At 33.7% G+C, this 27,628-nt stretch overlaps 2 protein-coding genes across 5 annotated transcripts; both read left to right on the forward strand.

Annotated features, from left to right (window-relative positions):
- The first annotated feature begins 402 nt into the window (after positions 1 to 402).
- Positions 403 to 4,074, forward strand: LOC147410981 (Peroxidase superfamily protein). Its single transcript, XM_086448792.1, has 3 exons — positions 403 to 618; positions 1,873 to 2,215; positions 3,671 to 4,074. The coding sequence occupies exons 1-3, from the start codon at positions 454 to 456 to the stop codon at positions 4,072 to 4,074; spliced, it is 912 nt and encodes a 303-aa protein (XP_086304918.1). The 5' UTR covers positions 403 to 453.
- A 12,149-nt stretch (positions 4,075 to 16,223) lies between these two features.
- On the forward strand, positions 16,224 to 27,374 carry RGLG4 (Ca(2)-dependent phospholipid-binding protein (Copine) family). Of its 4 annotated transcripts, XM_086442613.1 has the most exons (12): positions 16,225 to 16,794; positions 21,359 to 21,443; positions 22,159 to 22,299; positions 22,410 to 22,523; positions 24,217 to 24,314; positions 24,409 to 24,488; positions 24,998 to 25,103; positions 25,360 to 25,487; positions 25,589 to 25,703; positions 25,940 to 25,996; positions 26,425 to 26,523; positions 27,158 to 27,374. In XM_086442613.1, the coding sequence occupies exons 1-11, from the start codon at positions 16,591 to 16,593 to the stop codon at positions 26,509 to 26,511; spliced, it is 1,215 nt and encodes a 404-aa protein (XP_086298739.1). In that variant the 5' UTR covers positions 16,225 to 16,590; the 3' UTR covers positions 26,512 to 26,523; positions 27,158 to 27,374. The 4 variants fall into 4 exon arrangements, with proteins under 4 accessions (XP_086298748.1, XP_086298758.1, XP_086298739.1 ...); XM_086442606.1 differs by lacking the exon at positions 27,158 to 27,374 and having other exon boundaries at positions 26,425 to 26,647; XM_086442622.1 differs by lacking the exons at positions 22,410 to 22,523; positions 27,158 to 27,374 and having other exon boundaries at positions 16,224 to 16,794; positions 26,425 to 26,647.
- Positions 27,375 to 27,628: the final 254 nt, after the last annotated feature.

Here is a 27,628-nt window from a genome sequence, read left to right on the forward strand (position 1 = left end):
TTCTTTCCAATTCTTAGGAGTATTTCCCATCTCCACCGTTTATTTAATATGGAGAGGCTCAAACCACGTTTGAAAGTTGATCGAAACTACTCTTTTCCAAATTATTTGAAGAAAATTAAATATTCCCTCCCAAGTCCCAACCCTACGTGTTGGCATGTCACCTATGGTTATGAGATGTGCCTCTCACGTATTTCTCTTCTTTAATAACACAATCCCATTTAATATATTATATATTGTCGAGAGAAAAAGCTATAAGATACACACCAAACATCTCTACTTCTTAGATCAAAGATTCATTCTTTCGCCTTCTTAGGCTTCCAAGTGGAAAGAAGAAGAAAAGAAATGAAGTTGTCTCTTTCCATTTTCTTCCTCTTTGTTCTTCACCTGATTATGATCATCTCAGCTCAAGAAGAAGTACAATTTGAATCTCTTAAGGCCATTACTTCTCCAAAGATGGCAGCCAGACCAGGAGGAAACTATCTTTCTCTCACTTACTATCATCACAGCTGTCCTGATCTTGAAGGAATTATCCACAAGAAAGTGGATGCTTGGGTTAAGAAGGATTACACCATTGCTGCCAGTCTCATCAGATTGCACTTTCATGATTGTGCAGTTAGGGTAAGAAAATTACATTATTATATTTGCGGGGTGTTATATAAATTGGTCTAGTCCCACCGCACACAACACCGCACCTTGTCATGTTTTACGATATTTAAGCAGCCACATTTCTGTGGAGGGGTACATAGAGATTCGAAGTCATGACTTGGAGAGCAAACCCAATCACTTCTTACCATCTCAGCTAGACGCTGGTGGGTACATTGGTCTGTTTTTTATTGGCAATAATCTAGAATGGATTGAGAACTTGAGTTACTTTGAATAAGGTTCTGATTTGATAACTTTTGGCATCCATTTTGGATTGACCATGTCCCAATCGGATAAAATGTGGGAAAGTATATAAATTATATTATATTTTGTTTAAATGTAACGAGTTCATTTATATTTTGTATGTCAATTCAGATTTGATCCGATTTTGGTCGAATAGGATTCAGATCATAATATTGATATTCAATAATATCCCGATCTAATAAGTGTCCGACCAATTCTTATTGGGTCTATCCCAAGTCTGATCAGATCTTTCTTGGATTGGTGCTAGATCGACCATGATTCAACCTAAGACCCAATCAATTGGCCATCCTACTAAAATCTAAGTTTTAATACTTGGAAACTCTACATGATTCTGATTTCCACAGAGTTGAGTCAGCTCAACAACTCATGAGTGGACTCAAGCAAGTCGAGTAAATACATATTAAATTTAGTAAATATTTTTAATTGTTTAAAATTTAGAATAGAATGGTGATAATCTGACTACCTCACCTTGCACACTCAATCGACTCTCCTGACGTGACAAGTTTGGAAATCGTAGATCTGTATGCCTCGGAATACAAAACTGCACTATCCCAAAAAAATGTGTATCCTGAGGGAACCATGTATCCCGAGGGGTACAAATCTACGGTTCCTGAACTTGTTACGTCAAGAGAGTCAATTGACTATGCCACGTGGGGTAATCAGGTAATCGCGATTCTTTAGAATAGCATGTTTAGTCTATAGAAATGGTCATAAAAACTCTTATTAGATTTAGCTCTTATGCATAAATGATATATACTTAACCCCCTTAGATCATCCAAGCCTTCAATTTATAGCCAGTCTTCGTTTCACACGAGCAAACCATCTCAATCGATTTTCCTTTAATTTTTCACTTATTTTCAGTCACTTTTAACACTTACCCGAAATGATGAGACTACCATAGTCCCTCTCCTATAATTTGTCACAAAATAACTACTTGCACATTATATATGTGTTACATCTTATTAGGGATGTGATGCTTCGATTCTATTAAACCATGCGGGAAGTGAAAGGAGTGCTGCTGCTAGCAAAACATTGAGAGGATTTCAAGTGATCGACGAAATCAAAGCAGAAGTGGAGAAGAAATGCCCCAAGACTGTCTCTTGTGCCGACATTCTCACCACTGCTGCTAGAGATGCAACAATTAAGCTCGGAGGTCCATTTTGGGAGGTCCCATTCGGTAGGAAAGATGGTCGAGCTTCCTTTGCAAAAGAAGCTGATAATGTTCCTAAGGGTCACGAAAATGTCACCTCTCTGATCGAATTTTGCCAATCTAGAGGCTTGAATCTACTTGATCTAGTCATCCTCTCAGGTACATTTGCATTATAATGTCTTTTAATCTTTATCAGTCTTTATGAATATTGTCGAAAAAAAATTTTAACTTAAAAGTTAAAATCAACCCAAAATTTACGACCAAGATGGGTAACCAATGTAGAGAGTATGAAGAAAATAAAATAATTTCAGAAGATTACAAAGAAAATAGGAGAACAAGGGTAGATAGTTGGGGGGAATCATGCACTCACCCAACAAGGGATCACACCAAAAATCACTAGAGCTGCCGAGGACTCACTCACCCGTGAGTGAAAACACTCAACTCTCTAATTGAGGCCAGAAGCTTTTACACTGTATTTTTAAATTCAATTGAAAACTCCCTAACCATTTGTCATGCCCATTATACAGGGGAGCAGATTATCTGTAGCCCATTTTTCTTATAGCTTTATGTAGTTATTACAAACGCTTGAGGATGTCACACCATCAATAAAGTTACATCCCATCATTTAATTTGGGAATCAAATGACCGTCCAATTTTATATACTTTACAAAAAGAAGTTTATATATCAGCTCATTCTGAAACTTTTAATCCCATTAAAAGTGGTTTACAAAAAATATTGACTGTTCACGATTCTTCAACTTGTTAATTGGAGTTAGAAGTTTTGGAATAGGCTGATTTTTTATGAGTGATTTTCTCACCATAGAGATCATCCTTACCAAAAAAATTAGCCCATTCCAAAACTTCTAAGCCCGTCAAAAGTGATTTACAAAAAAGAGTTGTCATGGAAATTGTCACAACTGTTGTCCCATGAGCCGTACCCATATACATTCATATATTTCAAATCTAATCTAAGCCATTAGTACAAGATGACTGAGTTTTTATTTTTTCTCACTGTGATGTTTTCTGGACTGTAGAACAAGAGCTATAGGAAAAAAAGAAAAAAAGCAAAAGATCCGTTCCTATTATATAGATGGGCACATACCTTGAGTCCATAAAACAATATGATACGAGTCTGGTAAAGAAACCAATCCAAGAAAAATATGGTAAAATAAATCAAGATGCAAGCACACACAAGAAACATGGAGATTTTCGTGGTTGTCCTTAAGATTGATGTATGTCCCCGGATTCACACCGATTCCACAAGGAAGAGAAAGCTCTCTACTACAGATTACACCCTTTCACCGAATAAAAAGAAATATGCACCCCGACCCAGTAAATGTAATTAGGATTTTACATAATATCAATAAAAGTACGAAAATACCCACAGGAAAATTTGGCTCGGGCGAAAAACTGAGAAATGATTGATAGTACTCCTTGCTAACCAATACGATCAGGCTCCATGAAACCATAGGAAGACCACGATCATTGGTCTTGATGAGGGGTGATAGTAGGGCTACACTTGTCTAATCATCAGTTGTCAGATATGATTTAACGTATATTGCACCGTATTACAATGTATCATATCCAATACTCTTTGATTTAAATATTCTTTAGGTGCACACACCATTGGTAGGAGTACATGCGGTTCGATTCAAAACAGGCTATATAACTTCAATGGTACAAGCAAGCCCGATCCCTCCATCGATTCAAAATATTTGAATTTCTTGAAGAGAAAATGTCGTTGGGCTTCGGAATATGTGGATCTCGATGCTACAACCCCAAGGACTTTTGACTCAACTTACTACACAAATCTCGAGAAGAAGATGGGATTACTATCTACAGATCAATTGCTTTACTCTGATCCGAGGACTTCACCTCTTGTTACTGCATTGGCAAGTCAGCCATTGCTCTTCTACCAACAGTTTGCAGTGTCCATGGTGAAGCTAGGAAATACTCAAGTTCTTACAGGCAAAAGAGAAGGGGAGATTCGAACCAACTGCAATTTACTCAACTATTAAGTGGCTTTCACATCCATTAATTTTTATTTTAAATTAATTTGCCCATTATGGTTATTTATACTTGGATTTTTTTTTTTTTTTTAATAAATAAATTGATGCTAGCAATGCTGATGCCAGCACGTTGAGATTTGCTCCAATTGGTTATTTTTCGCATTCCCCACTATTAAGGATATTTGAAGAACATCAAATGTCATGTTTTTTCTCTCTCTTCAGCACCATACTCACAAAATCCTCAAAAAAATTCCGAAAATTTATAAAATTCGTCAATGAGAGACCAGCCAATTAATTCGGTAGACCAATGAATTAATTGGTATTTATTGGTAAATCAATGGATTAAGTGATGATTTATCGATTAATTGGGGAATACTAGAAAAAGTTTTACCCTTCAATTTCAAAAATTTATCTTCTTTCTACATTCAAATCTTAAAAGCAAGAAAGATTTTTGGGAGGTTGAAGATGATGAGATGTTTTGGGATGAAAACCAAAAACACCATTTGTACAGGAGTCGTGCCACTGGTGCCCACCATATGCTCTTTTTGCGCCCACTTAAGTTTATTTTATTAAAAAAATAAAAATAGAAAATAAAATTACACTAATTCCCTCATCAAATTACTCTACACACTCACCATCTTCTCCATCTATTTACTAGATAAAAATCCCAATCATCTCACCATCTTCTCTATCCATTCTTTCCTTCTTCTCCATTGTTTACCTCTTTCTCATTCTTCTTCTTTCTCTTTAATATTCATCTCCTTTTGAGTTTTGTGAGAAGTTAAATCCATGGAGATTAGCTTTATTTTTTCAAGTTATTTTATTTTATTTTTTTTTACTTTTGTTTTGTTTTTTTGCATTTAATCATAAAAAAAGATGAAAAAATCACTATTAAGTATGTGTTTGGTAACACTTCTGAAATCTGAAAAGAGGTGGTCCACTTTTAAAATTTTGACTTCTGAAGAAGCTTTATTATTGTTTGTTTCATTTCAGATTTTTGCCTTTAGAACCAAAATTCAGAACTTTTGATTAAGCAATGGGGGATGCTGGATGAAACTTCTGAATTTTAAATTATTATTTTTTCTTAAAATACCCTTCTCAAAACACTGATTTCTATCACTTATCTCTTCTTTATACAAATCCTAAAACCCTTATTTTTAACTTTTCTACTTTTCCTTTCTCTTCTACCTCTTCTTCCTCTACAATTGTGTTGTTAAGGTCTTTCCACTTTTTCTTTTGATTATGTAGTTCACATCTCAATCCACTTTTCCTTTTGATTTTATTTGTTAAATTTGTAGGTAGTTCACATCACTTTATATGATCAGATTGCAATTGAACTAGAAAATACATGATTGTTTATTGTTTGAGTATTACATTGTTAGAATATAATTTTGCAAGTATGAAATCAATTTGAAAACAATACTTTTGGGGTCTTTGATTTATTAGAAATTGAAATTAAATGTGTAGATGATTTCATTATGCATAACATGTTATATTTTTCGGTTAACAATTTATTAGAATTACAAAAGGGTAATCTTGTCAAAATGATCATTATGTTTTAAAATTTTGTTTGTAACCAGAAGCTTTTAAAAATGATAAACAAACAACTTTTTTAGAACAAGACTTTAGATTCCAAATTTCAAAAAACAGAAATTAGAATTCAGGCTTCAGAAGTATGACGAAACATACCCTAAAACTTTCAAAACAACAATTTTGAATTGAAGAACTCAAAGTGTTTTTAAAAACTTTGCTCAATAGGTTCAGACCGAAATTGTTTAAGTCAATTCGATAAATATCCTATCGAATGTAGCTTTCTACTGAACATTACAAAATCGATTCAGTGGACGCCTACCGAAGTACTCATAGATTTTTTTATAGATTTTGTTCCGTAACTGAACTTGTTTTAGCAAATTCGGTAAGTATCCTGTCGAACGTAACTTTCTATCAAACATTACAAAAATAGATTCGATAGATGCAATTGGAGGTCTTCAAGTTACACAAGAACAATTTTGTTTGGTAAACATCTATCAATTTGCTTTTGTAATGTTCAATAAAAAATTACGTTCGGTAAGATACTTATCAAATCTGCTAAAACAAGTTCAGTTTGAACCTATCAAACAAAATCTATATAAAAAAAAAAAACTTTAAGTTCTTCGATTTAAAATCTTCGTTTAAAAAAAATAAAAAAATAAGATAACTTGAAAAAAAAATCCTAAAACCTAATTTCTATTGATTCCACCTCTCACAAAAATGAAAAAGAAGATGAATATGAAAAAGAATGAGAAGATTGTATGTGTGTGTGTGTGTGTGTGTGAGGGGTAGGTGGCAGAGAAGAATAAGAGAATGGATAGAGAAAACAGTTTGGATTTCTCAATCAATAAATTGAGAAGATGGTAAGTATATGGAGAAGGGTAAAAACCTAATTTTGTTTTTATTTTTATTTAAAAAAAAAAAAAAAAAACTTAAGTGGGCAGTATATGGTGGGCGGTAGTAGCATGACTCTATGTTTAGACGACAGTTTTAATAATTACCAACTCAACTCACAATTTGACCAAGTCAAGTTGGCTTCACTCGGATTGGGTTTGTAGGAGACTTGACCCCATGGGCAAAGCTAGAAATTTGCCCATGTGGGGGCAATTAAGATGGTAAAAGGTTTTTTTGTGATGACAACTAAGAGGGAAAAAAAAGTTCGGGGACAATAAAAATTGCAATAGCTCATAATCTTCTTGACTAGGGATGTCAATGGGTACCCATTTAATCCGAATTGAACTGAAATCGGAATTGAAAACCCCGATTTCAGATCCCTTTTTATTGGAATCGATTAGAGTCAGGTCTGAAATGGAATCAAATCGATAGGAATCAGAACCATTAGGTTTCAAAATAAATGGAACTGGAACCGATTAATTTTGTCATTTATTTCCATAGTATAGAAGATTTAAAGTATTTTTTTATTTCAAAATAAATGAGTTATTCTTCTAAAAATTTGTTACTTTAAACAAAGATAAATTTTTTTACTTTTGAAAAAAAAATCTTTAATTTGTATATTTAGTATAACAAATTATAACTAAGTTAATAGTTTTGTTGCTAGTATGTTAATTTTTTTGTTATAATGATTTGAAATACTTTTTTTTTCATTCGATTATTGAGAAACATAACCAATGGGTACCCGTGATTTTTGACGGTTCCGATTCCGATTCCATTTATTTTGAAATCAGACCCAAAACTATCAAGAACGAGAATCGAACAAATATTAATGATTATGATTTTAAGTTCCTTAAGAACCGAATTAGAACCGACCCATTGACACCCTATTCTTGACTTTTGGGATTCTTTGGGGGGACACATGCGCACACACACACACACAAAATTAAGATTATTCAACAAAATTATTCAATAACTCCACAAAGTTATTCAACTCTCCGTAATATTGTGGAGAACAAAAAGAAAAGATTTTTATTTATAGTAAAATATAAAAAAGTAATATTTTAAATTTAATATATTTTTTTTAAAGTTTTGTTATTATAAACCTATTTTTAGTAAGTTCAAAAACTTGGTACTTGGGGGATTTGAGCTCAAGTTTCTATGTCGTCACCCAACCCCCAATGTAAATCTGCCCTGCTTGGCCCTAAAATTCTATGAAGCCCACTCCTCCTGTCAACTAAGCATATCATTTACGCAATTCAGCCTATTAAGATTAAAAAATGCAACAAGATTGGTCAAAAACTCTACAGAATTATTCAACTCTCTGTAATATTGTGGAGAACAAAAAGAAAAGATTTTTATTTATTGTAAAATATTAAAAAATAATATTTTAAATTTAATATATATTTTTTAAGTTTTTGTTATTAATAAATCTATTTTTTGTAAATTCAATAACTTGGTACTTGGGGATTTAAACCCAAGTCTCTGTGTCATCATCCAAGACTTTACCAATTAAATTAATTGGCAAATATATATATAGAGTCAAATATTTTTCAAAATAGTGGTTAGAAGTTTTAGAATGGACTGATTTTTTATGAAGATGATCTCTAAGGTAAAGAGATCATTCTCACAAAAAAAATCAGCTTATTCTGAAACTTCTAACCCTAGTTTACAAGTTGAAGAATCATGGACCGTCCAATTTTTATAAATCACTTTTGATGAGGTTAGAAGTTTTAGAATGAACTGATTTTTGATGAATATGATCTCCTCGTCATAGAGATCATCCTCACCAAAAATCAGTCCAGTCTGAAATCTCTAACCCATACATCAAAAAATATTTGACACAATGTTTGACTCTCTTTAAGGCCTCCGAAGGCTCCGTACATATACACTCTATATTTGTCAAGTCAAGTAATATAAGGGTAGTTTTGTAACTAGCAAGGGTACTTATGTAAATTAGGAATGCCATTCAATACACGTGCATATTTTTTTAAACTTATCCATCTCAACTTTCAATTCTTTGACTCTCCTACGAGTCTTTTTTTTTTCTTACAGACTTCAGTATTTGCCACGTCAAACATATAAGCGTAGTAGTTTGATAATTAGTAAAGGTAATATTGTAAATTAAGAATACCATTTAATACACATGGGTACATGTGGTCGGTGGATCCCAGATTTCTATGAGCTCAGTGAGCAAACAATTTTTTATTCTCATATTCTTTTGTATAACCAACCATGAGATGACTTTCACGGGGACTACAATCTAGTGGATAATTGAAAACAAAATAAAATTAACAAAATGAATAAACTTGTCAACGATTATCACTTTCATCTGGGGAGTGGCTTCTTTCCTGTAAAACTTTTGCCAGTCAAGAAAGAGTACATCACGTTGGGGAAAAAAAACTCAGTCCTCTAGGTTCAATAACTTGAATCAAATTTAGAGAACAAGCAAAGGAAAGTTACATAAAGGACCCTGATGGAGAGATTTATTTTTTAATAATTCATTTAATAAATTTTTTATTTCTAATTAGGTTCTAAATCATATTCCACACATCTCTTACGATTGAAATGTTGAACTATTCTTACCATTTGAACTCAATAATTTTGTACAAAAAATTAGATTTTCGATATCTTGGTCAAGTTTCGAAGACTCCTTCGAAAAAGAAGAAGAAGTTATTTTCAAGCATTTTGAAAATATATGTAAAATATCTATTTTTCATTTTTGGATAAAAATTGATTAAGAATGATTCTTTTGCTTTGAAATCATCTACATAAATCATTATGTCAAGTTTTTAGTCGATCTTTCCATGTTTTTTAATCTAAAAAATTCAAAAAATGAAAACGGGTGGATTTTACCAACGTCGAACTCACCACTTTTTATTTTTGGGTTCAACATTTTTATTCTCGAGTTCAATAGTTTTTCTAAAAATTGTCAAACTCAACAATAAAATATTAATGACCTCAATCATAAAAATGTTGATCTCAATAATAAATAAGAAGTGGTGAGCTCGAGATTGTAATTTGTTTTTTTTTTTTTTTTTTTTTTAAATCTTGGCCTCGTTCTTCAGAGTTGTGAACTGAAAATTTAAATATGTGCAGAAGATGAAAAAAGATAATTTAAGTATTCAAAAATATTATTACTTGAGATGAGGATGATGGATCATTAAGAAAAGAAAGTTTTACTAAATAGACTATCAAGTAACCACCTAAAACTCAAGGATTATTTAGAAAGAAATCCCTAATTTTTCTAATAACGAAATCAATTTTTTTTTCCCCCAGACTATAAGGATTTGAAAATGGACGGTCATGAGGAGAGCTATAAGAAGAAAAGTTCTACAAAGATACACCCCCCAATTGGATTGATGCCAAACAAATTGATGGAAGCACAAATACCTTGAGAATCTCGTCCAATGGCATGAAAAGTCTTAATCAAATATTTGTAAAAAAAGTCATTCTCAATGTCTTTTTCAATTTTCAACCAAGAGGGATTAATGCTAAAGTATATCCATTAATGTAGCTTCAAATACATTCAATGAAAAAGAATTTAACTCAAGAGTTGAAAGTATTAGATTCGCATTTTGTGAGCATTGAATTTGCATCTGTTCCAAAGATCGGATGAATGAGGATTGCATAAAGTTGATAATCCACGACAAATATAAAACCTTGACAAGTGTAAGATTTTAAGGTAGTTTAGTGTTATTATGTTATTTCCTTTTAATCAATTATTTTTAGGAATTTTCTAGTCTCAACCCACTGTTGAGGCTCTCCGTCAACATGGCTGCTAGGATTTGAGGAAAAATGCAGATTTTCTAAGGATCATTTTTGTTATTTTAGGGATTAATTTTTCCTTGGGATACATTTTTCTTGGGAACCCCTACCATCATGACAATTATGTTGATAGAGAATCTCAACCCATGGCTTGACCTAACATTTTTTTTTTAGTTCTTTATTATTATTGTAATGATGTGATTTTTTCATAAGAACAATCTAATTACCATTTATGTTTGGAGGCTCCACCATTCAAATTTTGAAATAGTGTGAATTGAAACTTGAAAATAGTTTTACATAAACGACATTGTAGTGACTCGCTAATGAATAAGGGCATGATCTATCAAAAGTCTAGGAAAAAAGATTCGGTTGGATAATGAGAAAGGTGTTAAGCACCTCATTCTCTCCATCCAAAGATGATTACATATTTTAACTTGGCAATTTAAAAAAAAAAAGTACATGCATTATGACTTATACATTGAATATATTGTTAAGGAGGGGTCATTTATTTGGCACTGAGTCATGAAGATACCATTATTGAGAAGGGAACCCTTGTTCATGCCTTGCCATGTAGTGATTTGAATGCATGAGATGTTCTCTTGAAAAAGATGTGACTATGGCTAAGTTATGAATGGATTCATCTCGTTAGTAGGGGGAATCTGGTCACCATTGCATTAAGAATGTAACAAATAAATTAAAGCTTGACTAGAAGCATGTTGGTCACTTTCATAGTGGACTGTTTTTTCATCATTGCCAAGTGCATGAGTGCATGAAATGTTGGCTAGAAGTTAGGAGTCCCATATAAAGATGCATTCCCATTTTTTCCTATGCCATTTAAATAAGATGAGTGTTTGTGTGTGCAAAGTCAATATCATGACAAAGTAATGGCAAGGAAACAAAAATGATGTCAGTCCCTAAGGGTTTCATCTCCCATTCCATCAATCGAGTCTCCTCACATGCATTGCATAAGCATTGAGCTCGATCTATCAAGTGTGAGAAAAAAATGTTTTATACAACTTATTATGATTTTTCTAAAAATAAAATAAAGAGTGATTGAGGGGAATCAAAGAGGATAGGGGTATGCAAGTACTTGAAATAAATTATCCAAGAACCTACCTTCCTTCCTTGAGTATTCTTCCATTTTATCTTTTCTTCTTCTTTGAGTATTGAATGAGCTCTTTTGTAGTAGGTAGAGAGAGAGAAGAGAGAGTATGTGGGGGGAGTAAAAAATATTTTTTTTGAAAGGGAATTTGAGTAAGTTTTGGGATGGTGAAAAAGGCTTAGTGGGTAATAGGTCAAAAATGATTTTTGAGAGCATGAATGAGGGGGAGATATGTGGGAAGTTAAGTGGTAGGTAAAGAGTGATTTTGAGAATATGAATGAGAGGGTGTCATGTGTTCCCTTAAAAAAAACTAATGCTTTTTAAACTCAACCTAACAATTTGACTCAAAAACTAATTGATGTGTCATGTGCAAAGAAATGTAGATTCTTTCGCTCAGGATACACAACCATATATCGAGATACACAATTGCAGATGGTAGGTCGACTGTGTATCTCGAAGGACAAAATCTACGATTTTTTGCCCATGCCACGTCGATGAGTTTTGAGTCCTCCTATCAGGTTGAGTTAAAAAATCAGCACTTTCAAAAAGAAGATAAATAGGCCATGGGCTAATGTGTGTGTGTGTGTGTGTGTGTGATCCAATCAACTCAAACTAGTAAAACCTTCAAATTGAGTTCAACGGACTTAATACTTTATTGTTGTTTTTTGTTTATTCTTTTAGTCATAATCTAGTTTAATAGAAATAAACTCACTTTCAATAAGAAAAAAATTAACTTTGAGTATAGTAGATAAAGGGAATAAAATATGTTTAATTAAAAATAAATCTTCGAAATAAGGTTATTTTATTTGTGTATTACTCACAAACATTTAAAATTTAATAAAAAGGTAAATATAAAAAACATTGAAATCGATTCAAACCACTCGATTTTTTGACATGTCCTTGAGTTGGGTTTTTTTTTTTTTCTTTGGGGGGGGGGGGGGGGGGGGGGGGGTTTGCTCAAGGAATAGAATCCAAATCAATCCCTGGATAAGCCCGAGTTGACTTGGATACACATGGGCTTCATAACTTTTAATGTAAAGTTTGAAATTTGAGTTAGCCTCAATTACATCGACCCTTCTTTGACTATAGGCAGGGAGTTCACAAGCTCACCAATTAAGAGATGTTAGCGGTCTTCGAGTTGAGTATACTATCTGGTTTTAGTCTTTGAAGGAGCATGCCAGGCCAGTTATTTAAAAACCTGGGCTTAACCAGACATACCCAGTAGATTCTCGAGTTGGCTCAAAACTTGATCGGTTTGACTAAACTCGGTTGGATTTTGTTGAATATTTGATATATCTACGTGAGATATGTAGACACCCCAATTTGCACAAGCTCACCTAAAAAATTCCAAAATTTTAAGAATCTCAATTTTAATTTTAAATAAAAGCCTTAAATGAACTCATGGTCCATAATAACCATCATTGGACATTTTTCGCAAGCACAGATGCATGCATGCATCATTTCATATTGTTTTGCATTCCTAAACTTTGTCCCCAACCTAAACCCATTTTACCCAAACCCAACTCATATCCACTTCATTGCTTTAAATCTATTTTCCATAACCCAATTCAAATTCATTATCCATATACCTAACCTAAATCCAATTACAAAATCTAACTCATTATTTTAACCCAAACTCATTTAAAGCATGACCCCATTTTTAACCTAAACCCATCATTACTCTTAATCCAAATCCAAGCCTAATTCATTCTTATATCCAACTTTTAAATCCAAATCCATGACCTATGTCATAACCTAAGAAGCCTATGGTCTCACACCTTTTCTCAAAAGTGGACACATGTCACCCTCCAATTGGTTCAATTTCAAATTTATATCATTGACACTGTTTTTTGGGTTATTTAAAAATGAATCAAGGTCTATTTTTTATCTAATACATCACATTTACACTTGTCATTCTTCCAAAAGTGCTTTTCCACATCTTCCCATTTATCATTGTTTTATGTGTTATTTACAAATGAAACAATGTCTACTTTTTACTTATTACATCACCTTCATACATTTCACTCTTCCATTCACTCTCCTAAAACCCATTTTGTCTCTTATCTTTATTTATTAAAAATCAAATATCAAATATGCTTTTAGGGTTTCATTTCACAATTTTCACATTTACCTTCATAAAAACAAAATAAAAATCTAAAAAGGAAAAACATAAATCCAATGCCGTTTCCCTTTAATTTTGAGATTATACCACTTTACACCCAAAAGTTACTCAAAACCTCTATATAAACCCTTACTTTACATGAGAATCCCATGATATCAAGCCCCCTTATCTCAACCTTAAAACTCAATCAAAATCTCTACTCAACATATCATAAATTCTCTCAAGCCAAATTTCTACTAAAAACCCCTTAGCTTTTTTCTAACCTTCAACCTTTCATATTAAAACCCCATCCATCTTCTACTTTCAACTTTCAACTAAAACTCCACAACCTTAAAAGTCTATCATTCAAAGATCAAACTTATTCCAAAACATCAAGGGGCAAGGTGGGTGTATGTTTAATTTTTCATTTTAAAACACGTGCATTCTCTCCTTTTATCCCTCTCTTTATTTTTCTTTTAGATAATCTTGGGATGTAATGGAGAACCATCATTCATCTAGAGTAGGTTGAACCTTAACCTTGGGCATGAAACGCTTGAGGCAGTTTAATTAAAATGATAAGGGTTGAAGCTATCTTAACCCATTTATCTCATGCAAGTACACAATGCACATACCACATGTTTAGTCATGATAAAAAAACTTTGTAACCCTCTTGGTGGGCTGGAAACACTAAGTTTTTAACCACGCATGCATGCATCAATGTTATGGTTAAAAGAGAATTTCACTCATGAAATCTCTTTAAAAAAACTTAAATCAATATTCAATTTCACATAAAGAGTGATGATTTAACAAGGCATCTTTTTTCGTAAGGTGCCCTCTAACGTCAACACAACATTAAACCCTCTCTTAAAGATGTACATTACTCACTTATTGCATCCACCTACCTTTCATGCATATGATTCATTGTTAGTTATTATCCAATTCATCGTTTTTTTAAATAATAAATTTTAAAGGTGATTTATAATGGAGAGAATGGGGTGCACAACACCTTACTCATTTTTTAAACGATCCTTATTACCTAGATTTAAGTAGATAATCTCCTTTTCCATAAAAAGAGTCATCACATATGTTAAAAAATTGATTTTTAAATAAATTAATTATGAGAGATTGAAGATGAGGGTGTTTAGGTATTTTCATTTGTTTATAAGAGAAGACCCACGTGAAAGAGCATTCCATAAGTTTTGAAAACATTACATGAGTAGTAATCTCAAATATTTGTCAAAAACGTGGAGTGTTTAGCTCATCATCATTAGTTAGTCCACAAGGGGTTTGGCCATTTTATAAAATATTCCACACTGGAGTTTTAAAACTGTTGCCCTCGTGAGTCTTAATAAGTGGGCTCCACCAATAATTCACGAGTGCTGATAACATGGTGTACTTATGACGGACTTTTGGTGGATAGCCATGATGCATGCTGACATGAAAACACATAATTTATATAAAAAACAAAAAAGAAAGAAAAAAATAAAAAAGAGGGAAATTTCTCTCTTACCCATTCTCTGAACATTTCCCATATTGGGTTCCCGTTCAGCACCCTAAGCTTTACCATACACTTTAACAAACGTGTTTTGTCCTACATGGGTTAGAAGTTTTGGAATGGGCTAATTTTTGGTGAGGATGATCTCTATGGTGAGGAGATCATCCTCACCAAAAATCAGCTCATTCCAAAACTTCTAACCCCCTCAAAAATGGTTTACAAAAACTGGACGGTCCACGATTTTTCTACTTGTAAACATGAGGCTAAACATTTCGGAATGGGCTGATTTTTGGGGAGGATGATCTTCTAATCATAGAGATCATCCTCACCAAAAATCAGCTCATTCCAAAACTTCTAACCCCCTCAAAAATGGTTTACAAAAATTGGACGGTCCACGATTTTTCTACTTGTAAACATGAGGCTAAACATTTCGGAATGGGCTGATTTTTGGGGAGGATGATCTTCTAATCATAGAGATCATCCTCACCAAAAATCAGCTCATTCCAAAACTTTTAACCCATGTAGGACAAAAAAACGTTTGTTAAAGTGTGTGGTAAAGCTTAGGGTGCTGAACATTTCCCATATTTAATTTATTAGATTTTAAATATTAAAAAAGATAGTTAAACCCACATGGATTATCCAACAATACAAACATCTAGATTTCATGAAAATATTTATATTAAAAAAAAAAGTAAAAATAATAGTTTTTCGAACTTGATCCATGCTGTATAAACTAACGGCAAGGAAGGGCTAAGGAGAGACGAACGGGATCTTTTTTTTCAGGACTAATTTCAATTCGGAATCTTTTAGAATATTCATCTTCTGAAAGTTGAGGAGTCAACTTCAAAGGGTTCTGCTAACATGTTGCACATAACTTCAAGAGTCGTGCAGGAGTGACTCAAGATCGACCTCATTTCGCACCTTTGCTGGTGCTGACGTGGAGATGAAACAAAACCATAGATGCTTTTCACACGTACTCGAAGAAAAGCATTTACGCTAGATACACAACTCCACGTCAGCAAAGTGCGAAATGAAGTCAATCTTTGAAGTCCGTCCAACACATCTGCTGCACACTATTAAATATTAATAGTGTGATACACGACACTTCACAACTTTTTATAAAGACCAAAGCATACGACTTTTCTAGTCTCAAGTTCTATTGAAACAACGGCTGAGATGTAAGAGAAAAAAAAAGAAGCTATCACGATATGAGATTGTCCATCAAACGAACGGTTGAGAGGGGAGAATACTGTAGTAGGCTCACTCATAAAAAAAACTACTTGATCTGTATAGAAATCTGAATCTTCTCTATTAAAAAAGAGGGTTGAGATTTAAAGAAATAAAAGAGTGTTGAGGTTTATAAAGGAAGAAAAAACCTGGATGTTTCCTTCATCTTCTTTCCGCCATTCGAATCCTATATGTTCTCTCTTTAATATTTTATTATTGGTTTTATTTATTACGATAGAAAGCTAAGCTAAGAATCCGATTCTGACTTATCAGCAGCCATAGAGGGACACACGATAGCTATGATGCTTACTCTTTGTGATATTAAAAGCGTTTTTTCTTCTTCTCATCAACTCTTGCTATCAGCTTCACAAATCTCGAGGAGTGTATACAAAGAAGTATCATCAAATTCAAATGGGTAATCTGTTTCAAAGGCAAACTCGTTCTAAACAGGTACAAATCAGATCAAGGTCAATCTCGAGGACTCGAACGACGAGGATGCAACGTCCTTCATCAGCTTCATCATCCTCACGCACACACAAAAACTCTGCTCCTCCTGAGAGGAAACCATCTAAGAAATACGCTTTTATCCCTGACCACTATACCACTCTCGAACAGGTCTGTTCTCTTTCTCTCTTCGTATACTTATTTACTCTTTCTCAGCCGGTCAGAGTATGGTTGCGGCGACGGTTTCTTGCTGCCACGTGTACGTTTATGAGTAGAGGTGTGAATTTGATCGGTGTGATAAATGGTTAGCATGTTAGGAAACTCTTCATCTACTTTTATGATTATTAAAAAACACTTTCCTTACTGACTTAGTAAGATTTGAAATCTTACCGAGAGTCATTGGGTCCAAATTGATTATCACATTGGTAATCCACGACAACAGCCTTTTAGAATTCTTAGAAAAAAATCAGAGTAAGAAATTTTTTTTTCTTTTAACTTATCAGGATTTTGAAAATAAACGACTACCGGGCTCCCAAGATTTAAAATTTAAATTCAACGGTGAAAATAATGCTTTTTTTTTTTTAATTTTCTTTCTTCAAAGGCCTTAGAATTTCGTCCTATGCAGACCTTTGGTATCGGATCATGATTTAGATGTGACCTAACAACCTTCAGTAAGACTTGAAATGTAGTAAGTTGGTGAGGTTAGACTGACTCTTATTTCTGTGGTCTTACGTCAACACGGTATTGAATTATTGGATGTTGGAAGTCGTGAGTGTAATGTCACATCTTGATTTTAAGTGGAGCGCAATAAAACATTTCGATACAACTTGAACAATTTGGAAATTGATGTTAATTGACCTAACGTTACCACGTGGCTTTTTCTTTTGCCCTACGTCATTGTGGAATTTGTATCGAATTTTCTGACCGTTACTTTTTTTGTGTAATTTTTTAATCAAGTACTTGTAAATCTGATGGTTGTTTTTTTTTTACTTACCCATGGACCATGGTGGTAGAAAAAAATGTGGATTAGGTTTAGGGTTAGGTCAACTTCTATTATGGGGACATGCGAAAACATGTGGAGGTCACGTGAAAAAAAAAGAGAAGAGATAATAAAATATGTTGTTCATGACCTTGGATTGGCTGTCATCGTGTCAAGTCATGTGGGGGGTGAATAGACTTGAGTGGATGAGGAGGAAGGGCATTAATGGGATATTGATGAGTTTTGTTGGGGGGGTGTTTTGGTAAATACACGTTAATTAATTACTTTTGTTATAAATAAATAAATAAAGGATTTAAGAATCTTTTAAAGATGTGGGCTTCCGTGTCTGCCTTATCGTACGAATCTAACCTAACTTAAACCAATGGACATAAAGCACCTAAACCATAGTGGTGTGGAAAGTTAGGCCCTGTTCGTTTGGGCTTCGGAGCCGGATTTTTTTAGCTTTTATTGCTTTTAAGCCTAAAAAGCCCGTTGGATTGTGTTCGTTTGGGCTTCTGGAGCTGATTGGGCTTCAGATTGAAGTCCGAAATTGAAGCCGCCTTTGAGGTGCTCCGCGAATGAGCTTTTGCGCGAAGCAAAGACCGAAAACGGTTTTACTTAAAATGACTTAAATGCCCTTCTTCTTTAAATAATATTCCACCAACTTAAAATGACTTAAATGCCCCTCTTCTTTAAATAATATTCCACCAAATGATTTGTACCCTTCTTTGAATAAAATAAAAAAAGAATTGTGCTAGATGGGTCCACCACATATAATGGAAAGAGAGAGGGTGATAAAAATCTGAGAATAAATAAAGAGATGTGTTATTACCACACCATTAATTATGACTTCACCCCAAGCAATCTTATTTTTTTTGTTAGTTATGGAGAAATTCTATTGGCACCCCAACTTTTACTTATTACAATCCAATTACTTCAAATTATTTATCACTACTTCCCAATAAAAAAATTAACACAATGCATTTAAAATAGGAATTAACATTTTCACATTGCCACCATCAACTATAAAATTTAGATGGGGTGTAGTAAGTAAAAGTTGGGGTGCCAATAAAAATTCTCATTATAGATAATCCCGTGTGTTTTGAAATTCAAAGTTCAAACTAATGACATAATCTTTCTTTGGTCTTTCATGAAATATTGACGTAAAATGATGGAAATACCCTTGTCTTTAATCTTATCCGAAAAAGTCTTGATTTTTTCTTAAAAACATGTCATCTCAAGTTCTAAGATAAAAAATAAAATTAGACTTATTTTTTTTAAGTCTAAGGATTCAAAGACAAGCATAAAAGGTTTACTGTTCATCAAATGACGGTTGAGATAAAAGGAAAATAACTAAAATTTACAATAGATGACTATATATTATCTATTTAGGGATTAGTATAATTTGTTTTCAGTGATTAATGAAAAATCACCAATTGAAATCCTAGATTTTTTTTATAAAAAAATTTGAATTTTCTTTCGAAAATTAGTCATCTATAATCTTTTATATAAAATAATACAGATGATGATGATGAGACAATAATAATGATCAGTGCATTAATGTCATCTTTCATATGTCCATTTTTAAAGCAGATGCTACTGAAATTTTGATAAAATTATAAAATTCATAAAATTTATAAATTTATTTAAATTAAAAATATATATATAAAGGTATTTTAGTCATTTTTGATGCATTTTAGATGCATTATCAACATTAAGGGTATTCTGGTCATTTTACCAGAATCCAGCGATAAAAAGCTGTCAAACGAACATCAATTTCTAATTTATATGCTTCTGTAACGAACAGGCTTCTGCTGAATGTAGCTTTTCAGGCTCTAGGCTTCTGCTTCTTCCAGAAGCTGACTTTTGGAGCTGGAGCTGACTTCTGTAAAGAACAGACCCTTAATGTGTTGTCTTTTGAGTATTTTTGAAACGGGTAGCCCGCTTTAAATTTTGAAGGAGCCTTCGTTATAAGACACGTGGAGTTTTAAATTGATTTCACGTCTCAATATTTCCGCCAAAATTTGCAACACCTCTCAAAATGCCACGTGTAATTCAATGAAGAGGTTTTTTTCAAAATTTTGAAACGTGAGACCCGCTCAAAGTTAAAACGTGCAAAATTTGGAAAAAAATAGTGATTTTCTAAATAGAAAGTCTTCACTAGGTCGACGCTCAGATAACGTGTCATGAAAATAGAATCATAACTATCCATCAGCCGAGTATTGATCGAGTGAAGATTTTCTAGTTAAAAGACCCGCAATAAAATAATAATAATAATAATAATAATAATAATGTCGAAGTGATCTCAGGCTGGAACCTCATCACACTTTAGGACGTGAAAGTGTGGGGATACCATAGATGCTTTTCATTGAGATACGAGTGAAAAAGCATTTACAGTTCCTATCTACTTAAACATTGAGAAGTACGATATGAGGTTCTAGATTGAGGTCACTCTGGTTAGGGTTAGGGTTGTTTAATTGTTCTCAAGAAAGAGTTGTGCTGGAGTAACATTGTGGGGGACATCTCTGATGTGGAAGTGTGTAGGAACCATAGATGCTTTTCATCGTGGAAGTGTGTGGGCCAGTTGAAAAGCATCTATGGTTCCTACACATTCTCATTTCCGACTAGGTCTTTTCATGCTAGCCTAAATCGATCTTGTCCTAGTTGAGGCCCATTTGACTTGAGCTATTCTCCTCCTCATTCTCTTCGACACATGTCGGTATACAATCCATCATTTCTCTCAATCAACTCTTTATCTCATCACTAATACATGTTTGACAATCAATTGTCACCTTCCTTAATGACAACTAATCTAATAGGGATGCTATTGCTTTTAGTAACCTCACGATAGTTGTTGATCACAATGAGTTGAAGTGAGAGTGATAGGATATTAGATATGATAAATACACCAATCATAATCTAATGAAGATTAGGTTCATTATATTAGCTATAGTTTTCTCATATTTGGAATTGCTCCTTATTTTGTATATAAACCTTATGAGTGTTCATGTCATCGCAATCAAGAAAGAATGTGGTAGTGCCGTAAAACTTCATAACGTTGTACCTGAATTGCACTGGTTGTATGTTACAATAATGACTTTTCATTTGGGATTTTCATTATGCAGCTCATGAGTACGTGGATATCTTTTCTTATATTTTGCATGCTTATTAAGAAACATTCGAAAACACATGCTGCCTTGACTGAAAATGTAACTATAGACAAAACAGAATTGGAAAATAGAACACATATTGCTGACCTCAATATGGGGATAATGCATAGATGATGATTTATAGAGATTTTGTAAATTCCTTGTCCAAAAAAAAATCCCACAAATATTAACATGAATAGCCTTGAATGAACATAACTAAATTTATCTTCCCTCCCACATAATCTCGACTTTTTCTTGTATGAATAAATGCAAATTCGAAATCTGAAAAAATAGAAGAAAAAATAATAAGGAAAGGTGGTGACGGAGTCTTACAATGCTGTGGCCCAACTATGCCAACGTGCTTTTTTTGCTCCGGAATCTCCACCCTTTCCCTTTTCCAGTTATAATGTAGTTCAATTGACGATGCTTTTGTTCCCAACATAGAGTTGTTTCCCGGATTTTTTGGTAAATAAGTCCCAACCCAAACAAACCAAACTTGTACATCAATGTTTTCCACATATGAATAAATTGTTGAGGTTACCGTTTTTTTTTTTTCGTATTTTCCAATAAGTTACGACTAATCAGAGTTGACATTTTCCTTTTGTAGGTTACATCCGCCTTGAAAGATGCAGGTCTAGAGTCATCAAACCTTATAGTTGGAATTGATTTCACGAAAAGCAATGAGTGGACAGGTCTGAACTAATGAAAAAACCAATTTCTTGATTTAATGGGGCATCATAATTTTGATCATTCTTATTTATGGGTCATCCTTACTTCTTTGGTCAAGGCTAATATAAGATACACAACATTTGATTAATTGAAATAAAATGTGGGAGATACACATTTTCATTACTAATGTGTATCTCATCAAACATCTTCTTTTATGACCGATTAAGTTCATCTACTTTAGGAAGAATATGTTAGATTGGATTATATGAGCTCTGATCCTACATCTAGCGATATGTGTGATGAAAAAGAACCAAGAAATATTAAATCAAGAAAACACAAGATTTACATGGTTTGGCTAAAAGTCTTTGATTGGGAGATGAGGGGGTTTCACTATGTAACTGAGAACGATTTCATCCCTAATTTAGATAGCTTTAAGTTTCTCAGTCCAAAACCCAAAATGTCAAATTTTCCTTTTAAGTCAAATATCCCTATTAGAGTTTCGCATGGTCACCAGGTTGGGTATTTGATGAATAGTAACACTCTGAGACTTTAATACATTACCAGTATCTTGTGAGTTAATATGAACTCTTAGAGGCCACTGTAATTGTTATGAAATTTTTAATAATTTTTTTCCTTTGTCATCCATATTGTTGGGATTTGCACAATACTCTCCTTGAATTATTTCTGTATTTTTCTTCTATTTCTTGGAAGTTTAATGCATTTATGATGTAATTGAAGGCAAACGCTCATTCAATAACCGGAGTCTACATGCACTTGGTGATACACCCAATCCATATGAAAAAGCAATCTCTATTATTGGAAAGACTTTAGCTCCTTTCGATGAAGACAACTTAATTCCTTGTTTTGGATTTGGTGATGGTCAGTAACGATTTCCTTCTAATTTGAAGAATTTTCATTTCTCCTTGAATGGATAATAAGTTCTTAAGCCACTCTGCTTTCCAAGTACTAATATCTATCATTCATGACAGCCACCACTCATGATCAAGAGGTGTTTAGCTTTCACAATGATCATTCACCTTGTCATGGATTTGAAGAAGTTTTGGCTTGCTATAAACGGATCGTTCCAAACTTGCGATTATCAGGTTGGAAACTTCATACAAAGGATCCATTTAACATTGTTCACAATGCATTATTATTATTATTTTTTGGCTAAATGAGCAGAATTATAATAAGGAAAAATAGTGAACAAAGGGTAACATCCTTAAATGGGGTAATGCAAGTATGTCTCCTGCAACACATTTCCGAGTGATTTACGGAAAATTAGCAAGGTCTGAGAACATAGTAAAGATACCACTCGTGCAAATTTTGCTAGAGAGTCTGCCACAGAACCTTTTTCCCACCACACATGTTGAACCCTCCAATTGAGCGTGGACAACTTGTTGTGGATAGCTTGCATCCAAGATTCCAAGGACCATGGGAACGCACCACCCAACAAAGTTAGAACTATTTATCAACGAATCTGATTCAATGACAATCCTCCTGTTATTGAGATTGAACTCATCTAAAGCATGGAAGATGGCTCTACATTCAGCAATAGAGTTTGTAGCATTGACGAAAAAACCATGAATCTGCTTGGATAAAGTTTCCATCCTCATCCCTCACGATAGCTCCACCTACAGCCAACCCTGGATTCCCTCGACTTGCTCCATTAACGTTTTTTTTTTAAACCCAATCAGCAGTAGGTTTCTCCCAGCAAAGGGTTTCTGTAAGATAAAATTTCATTGTAATACCGACCTTCATAACAATTACACCAGGGTATGATGATGGACAACAGAAGAATGACACAGTCATATGAAAATACTCGAAATAACCACATCATAAGACCGAAAAAGCAACCCTGGTATTTAAGCCTCACCTCTCTCTCTCTCTTTGCAACGTCCAAACAACCATTGAATTGGTTTAGGAAAAAGTTTGGGATAAATCCAGCTCAAGTTACCACAACATAAGACTTTCTTCAGCAAAACTCATACCATTGCAGGTTGTTAGTCCCAAACCTTTGATGACGAATACACCATTGCAGGTTGTTAGTCCCAAACCTTTGATGACGAATACACCATCTTATATTCTTTCTATGAATCATTGTTGCCGATGTCCATTTCCTTCTTCAGACAAGGAAAAAAGCCTAGAGAAGTTCAAGAACAGCATCTTCTCCTGGATCTATGCCTTGTATATTTCTTTAGTTGCTAGGCAAGCGAGATTAGTGACCAGTAATTAGAGGATTATTTATTTATTTTATTTATAAAATTCAGATTTCAAGAAGAGAAGAATATACAAGAAAGTTAGAATTATTAACCTGAGTCTGTATCTTAGTAACTGCTTTTAACCCAAATGATATTATACTTTGAAATTAGCATGTCGGTCAAGTATCATGAATTTGGGAAACCGTAGAGTTCACCGTGGGATCCAAAACTTCAACACAAATGTAGTTTCATCTACCAAAGTGGGCTTCTTTTTTCTGATAAACAAAATGTTATTAAAAAGGAGATCAACCAAAGCTACAGAAATGTGTGAACACAAACTCACATACCCACCATCCACACCCACAATTACATAGAAATCTACTGAAGTTGACTGATGCATTAGGAATACCTGTTTATATTCCATTTCATCATTTAGTTTTTCCCATATAATTTGATTTAGACAGAAATAAATGGAAGAACAGGATGTGTTCAGTCAACCCCGTTAAGTTTAAGGCTTTGAAGATGATGACGATGATGATGTCATAAATAAACTTTTGCACTTCATGTATTCTAATTTATGTGATTTGTTTCAAAGGGCCAACTTCTTTTGGACCAATAGTTGAGGCTGCTGTTGACATTGTGGAAAAGACAGGTGGCCAATACCATGTTTTGGTTATCATCGCAGATGGCCAGGTCTTGACTGAAACCTTTACTTATATTCGTATTGTTTAACACTTTCATTCTTTCATCCTTACCAACAATCACCATTGTGTCTTTTGTGGTGAAGGTCACGAGAAGCGTTGATATAAATAGTACAGAGCTCAGTCCACAGGAAGAGAGCACTATTAAGTCAATAGTCTATGCAAGGTAGAGCCCCGTAAATAATTGAAATTTTTTTTCGGGGGTGGATATGAACACACTTGAATCAACATAACTGAATGGATGAACAAGAGTTGTTCTGCCAAACCTAAAATTTTGAAATAAGACTTCAATGATGAAGAAAGATTGAATCTTTCAAGTTTCCTTTGGGCTTGTTTTAGAACTCTTAGTGATTCATTCATATTATTTACTATTAGCTGATGTGATGCAAGTTATTTATGTTGCAATCACAAAAGCTAGGTCGTGGTGTCGTTCTTCTAATGAGTTAAACCTTCATTGATTTCTTTTTCCATGAGATTCCCCATTGAAAATATTAAGCTGAATTATTAACTTAGTATTAAATTTTAAAAAAGCAAATGTATCGACCGAAGTTAGTTGAATCATGCATGAGATGTATAGAATAAAAAGAGAGAGACAGAGAGAGAGAGAGACTTTCCTTTGTAAGAATTAGTTGAGTTAGCAAATCTCAGTACATTTCTATTTTTTTTGGTATTCAGTTCCTATCCACTCTCGATCGTGCTTGTTGGAGTTGGCGACGGTCCATGGGATGATATGAAGAAATTTGATGATAAGCTTCCTGCACGTGAATTCGATAATTTTCAGGTATCACATCTGAAACTCCAACTTATACAAACAAAAAGATCAGATATTAAAGTTGGAACGCAAATTGAAAATGCTGTAATTTTGTATAGTTATATTGTTTCAATATTTATCAGGTCTCTTGTTATATGTTCTTTTGTGATAGATGTCTTGAATTTATTGGTGACACCGCGTAAATCTGACTATGTTGCGTGTTATTTTATTTTATTGCCTTTGTGGTTTTATCCATATGGTTTGACGTCCTCAGTTTCTTGTGTAGTTTGTTAATTTTACAGAAATAATGTCTAGAGATGTGAGTCCAACAGAGAAAGAAACAGCTTTTGCCCTTGCTGCACTTATGGAGATACCTCTTCAGTATAAAGCAAGCATGGAATTTGGTATCCTTGGGTAAGGAATCTAAACTACATTGCTGTGAGTTTAACTGTTGTAAAACTTGAGGTTAAGCTTCAAATATAATGCTTATATATGTGTGTTCAATTGGACAAAAGTCGCGTAACAGGGAAAGCGAAGAAGGTAGTTTCACGCCCTCCACCAGTTCCTTTCGCTCACCTTACACGACAACCAAGCAACGCCCCAGAATCAACTGCAGATGAGCGCAATCAAGTAACAATGATATTACTAATTTTTCTTTTTTTGGCAGAAATTTGGGATGTGATTCTATTTGCTCAAGCATCGAAAAGTTTTATATTAATAATACAATCGAAACTTTGAAAATATATTAGATAGCGTTCATAGTTTTTTTTTTTTTTTGGGTGTGTGTGTGTGCATGCATGCGTGCGTCCGTATGTAGATTCTGAGAATTTCTGGATCATGTTTCTAAGTTCTTGTTTTGGATGTAGGTTTGTCCAATTTGCTTGACTAATGGAAAGGATTTGGCCTTTGGCTGTGGGCATATGGTAAGCTACACCGACACTATCAACTGTGGTTATGACCAGTGGTCCACATGATTGAGCAAGAAAATTGGTGGGAAAATATATTTTCTAGGAAAATGTGATTTGCAGGTGTATGATTGCACATTTTCAAGAAGATTATTTCCCCTCCTGAAACAATTTTCCTATTTGGTTTGAAAATATTCTTTGACCTTACCCCAAAGGAAAAGGATTTTTTGGTCACAATGGGAAAATCCCGTTGAGTACCCCTCTTTTTGACACTTTTCAAGGTGAAATCAAACATGGACAAACAGTTTCTTGTGCAAATTTATCTTTCTTAACATCATTTTCAGAAAATACATTCTCTTGGATCATAGACACTAAGAAAAATGGCTTTCTCACTTTCATTTTAATGTTCCTGTATTGATTTCGAGAAAATATTCTTTTGATTGCAGACATGTCGAGAATGTGGGGAAAACTTGTCTACTTGTCCCATATGTCGAGCGCGGATTACCTCTCGTCTCCGGGTATATACAGGTTGATGGAGACAACAGGTTTAAGTCTTGCACCATATTTTGTGTTGGTCTGCATATTTTGTGTATATGAACTTCATAACAATAAGATTACAATCTGTAAAAGTTTCTGTTGTATTATGCTTCATAACCTTTTGAGTTGCCATTTGTTTTTTCTTTTGTCTTTTATCCAATCATGCTGAATTTTGATATATTCATTGGTTCACCATACTTGAGGGCCAAACGTTCGTGGTCGGTGGACCCGAAAGAGCAACACATTACGCAGCCCAACTCCTATCCATGATCTAAAATCGAAATTTCAAACCAAACTATTTAAAAATCGTTGAAATAAAAGTATTTTGGATCAAGTTTTAGTTTAACTTGTACTGTTTAAATACTATTTTGAACAATAATTTTCAATAGTGGTAACAAATGGTTATTATTCTTGCAAGAATGGGTTACAATTTATTCCTTCATGTAACCGATCCAAAAATACCCTTATTCCTGAATGTAAGATATTAAAATAGGGGGTCTCTTTGCATTAAAGTCTTGCAAGATGTCTATAGATCTTTTATCTTTATATGTGCATCTTTTCTTTCCTATTATTTTTCTTTTTGTTTTGGTTTCAATTTTTTTCATATATATATTTAGAATTGTGAGTTTGGTTGCTACCAAGGCGATTTCTTTATGCCCATCAAAGGACCTTGAGATGCAAATCCAAGAGAAGCGATGCAAGAAATTCAAAGGGACTCATACTCTATGAAGGTGACCAATGGAAACACATTGATTTCATACTTGTACAAAAGAACTATTTCTTGGCAACTTGTATAAATTTCTAGGGAGATTAGGATCTTTACAAAAGGCTTTATAAAGGTTTCGTTGCAATTCATGTATGGCCATGAGCAACCTACGTTTGTGATTGAAAGTTCTTAATAATCAAAATTTGTGATCGAACATCCGTCCATGAAGCGCCAAGGAAACCATTAGCAAGACCCAGAAAATTTATGGAAGAACAAATATTAGTGGGGAAAGACCCACCAAGTTTTAGTAGGGAAAAAAAGGTGTAGCCCGAATTTTTCTAACTATATTTTTAGAGAATAATTCATTTTATTCTGACTATTCTTCACTTTTTATGGAGTTTTTTGTC

Source organism: Akebia trifoliata, chromosome 1, assembly GCF_017979445.1.
Source record: "Akebia trifoliata isolate Shusen 1 chromosome 1, ASM1797944v1, whole genome shotgun sequence".
Classification (NCBI taxonomy): Eukaryota; Viridiplantae; Streptophyta; class Magnoliopsida; order Ranunculales; family Lardizabalaceae; genus Akebia; species Akebia trifoliata.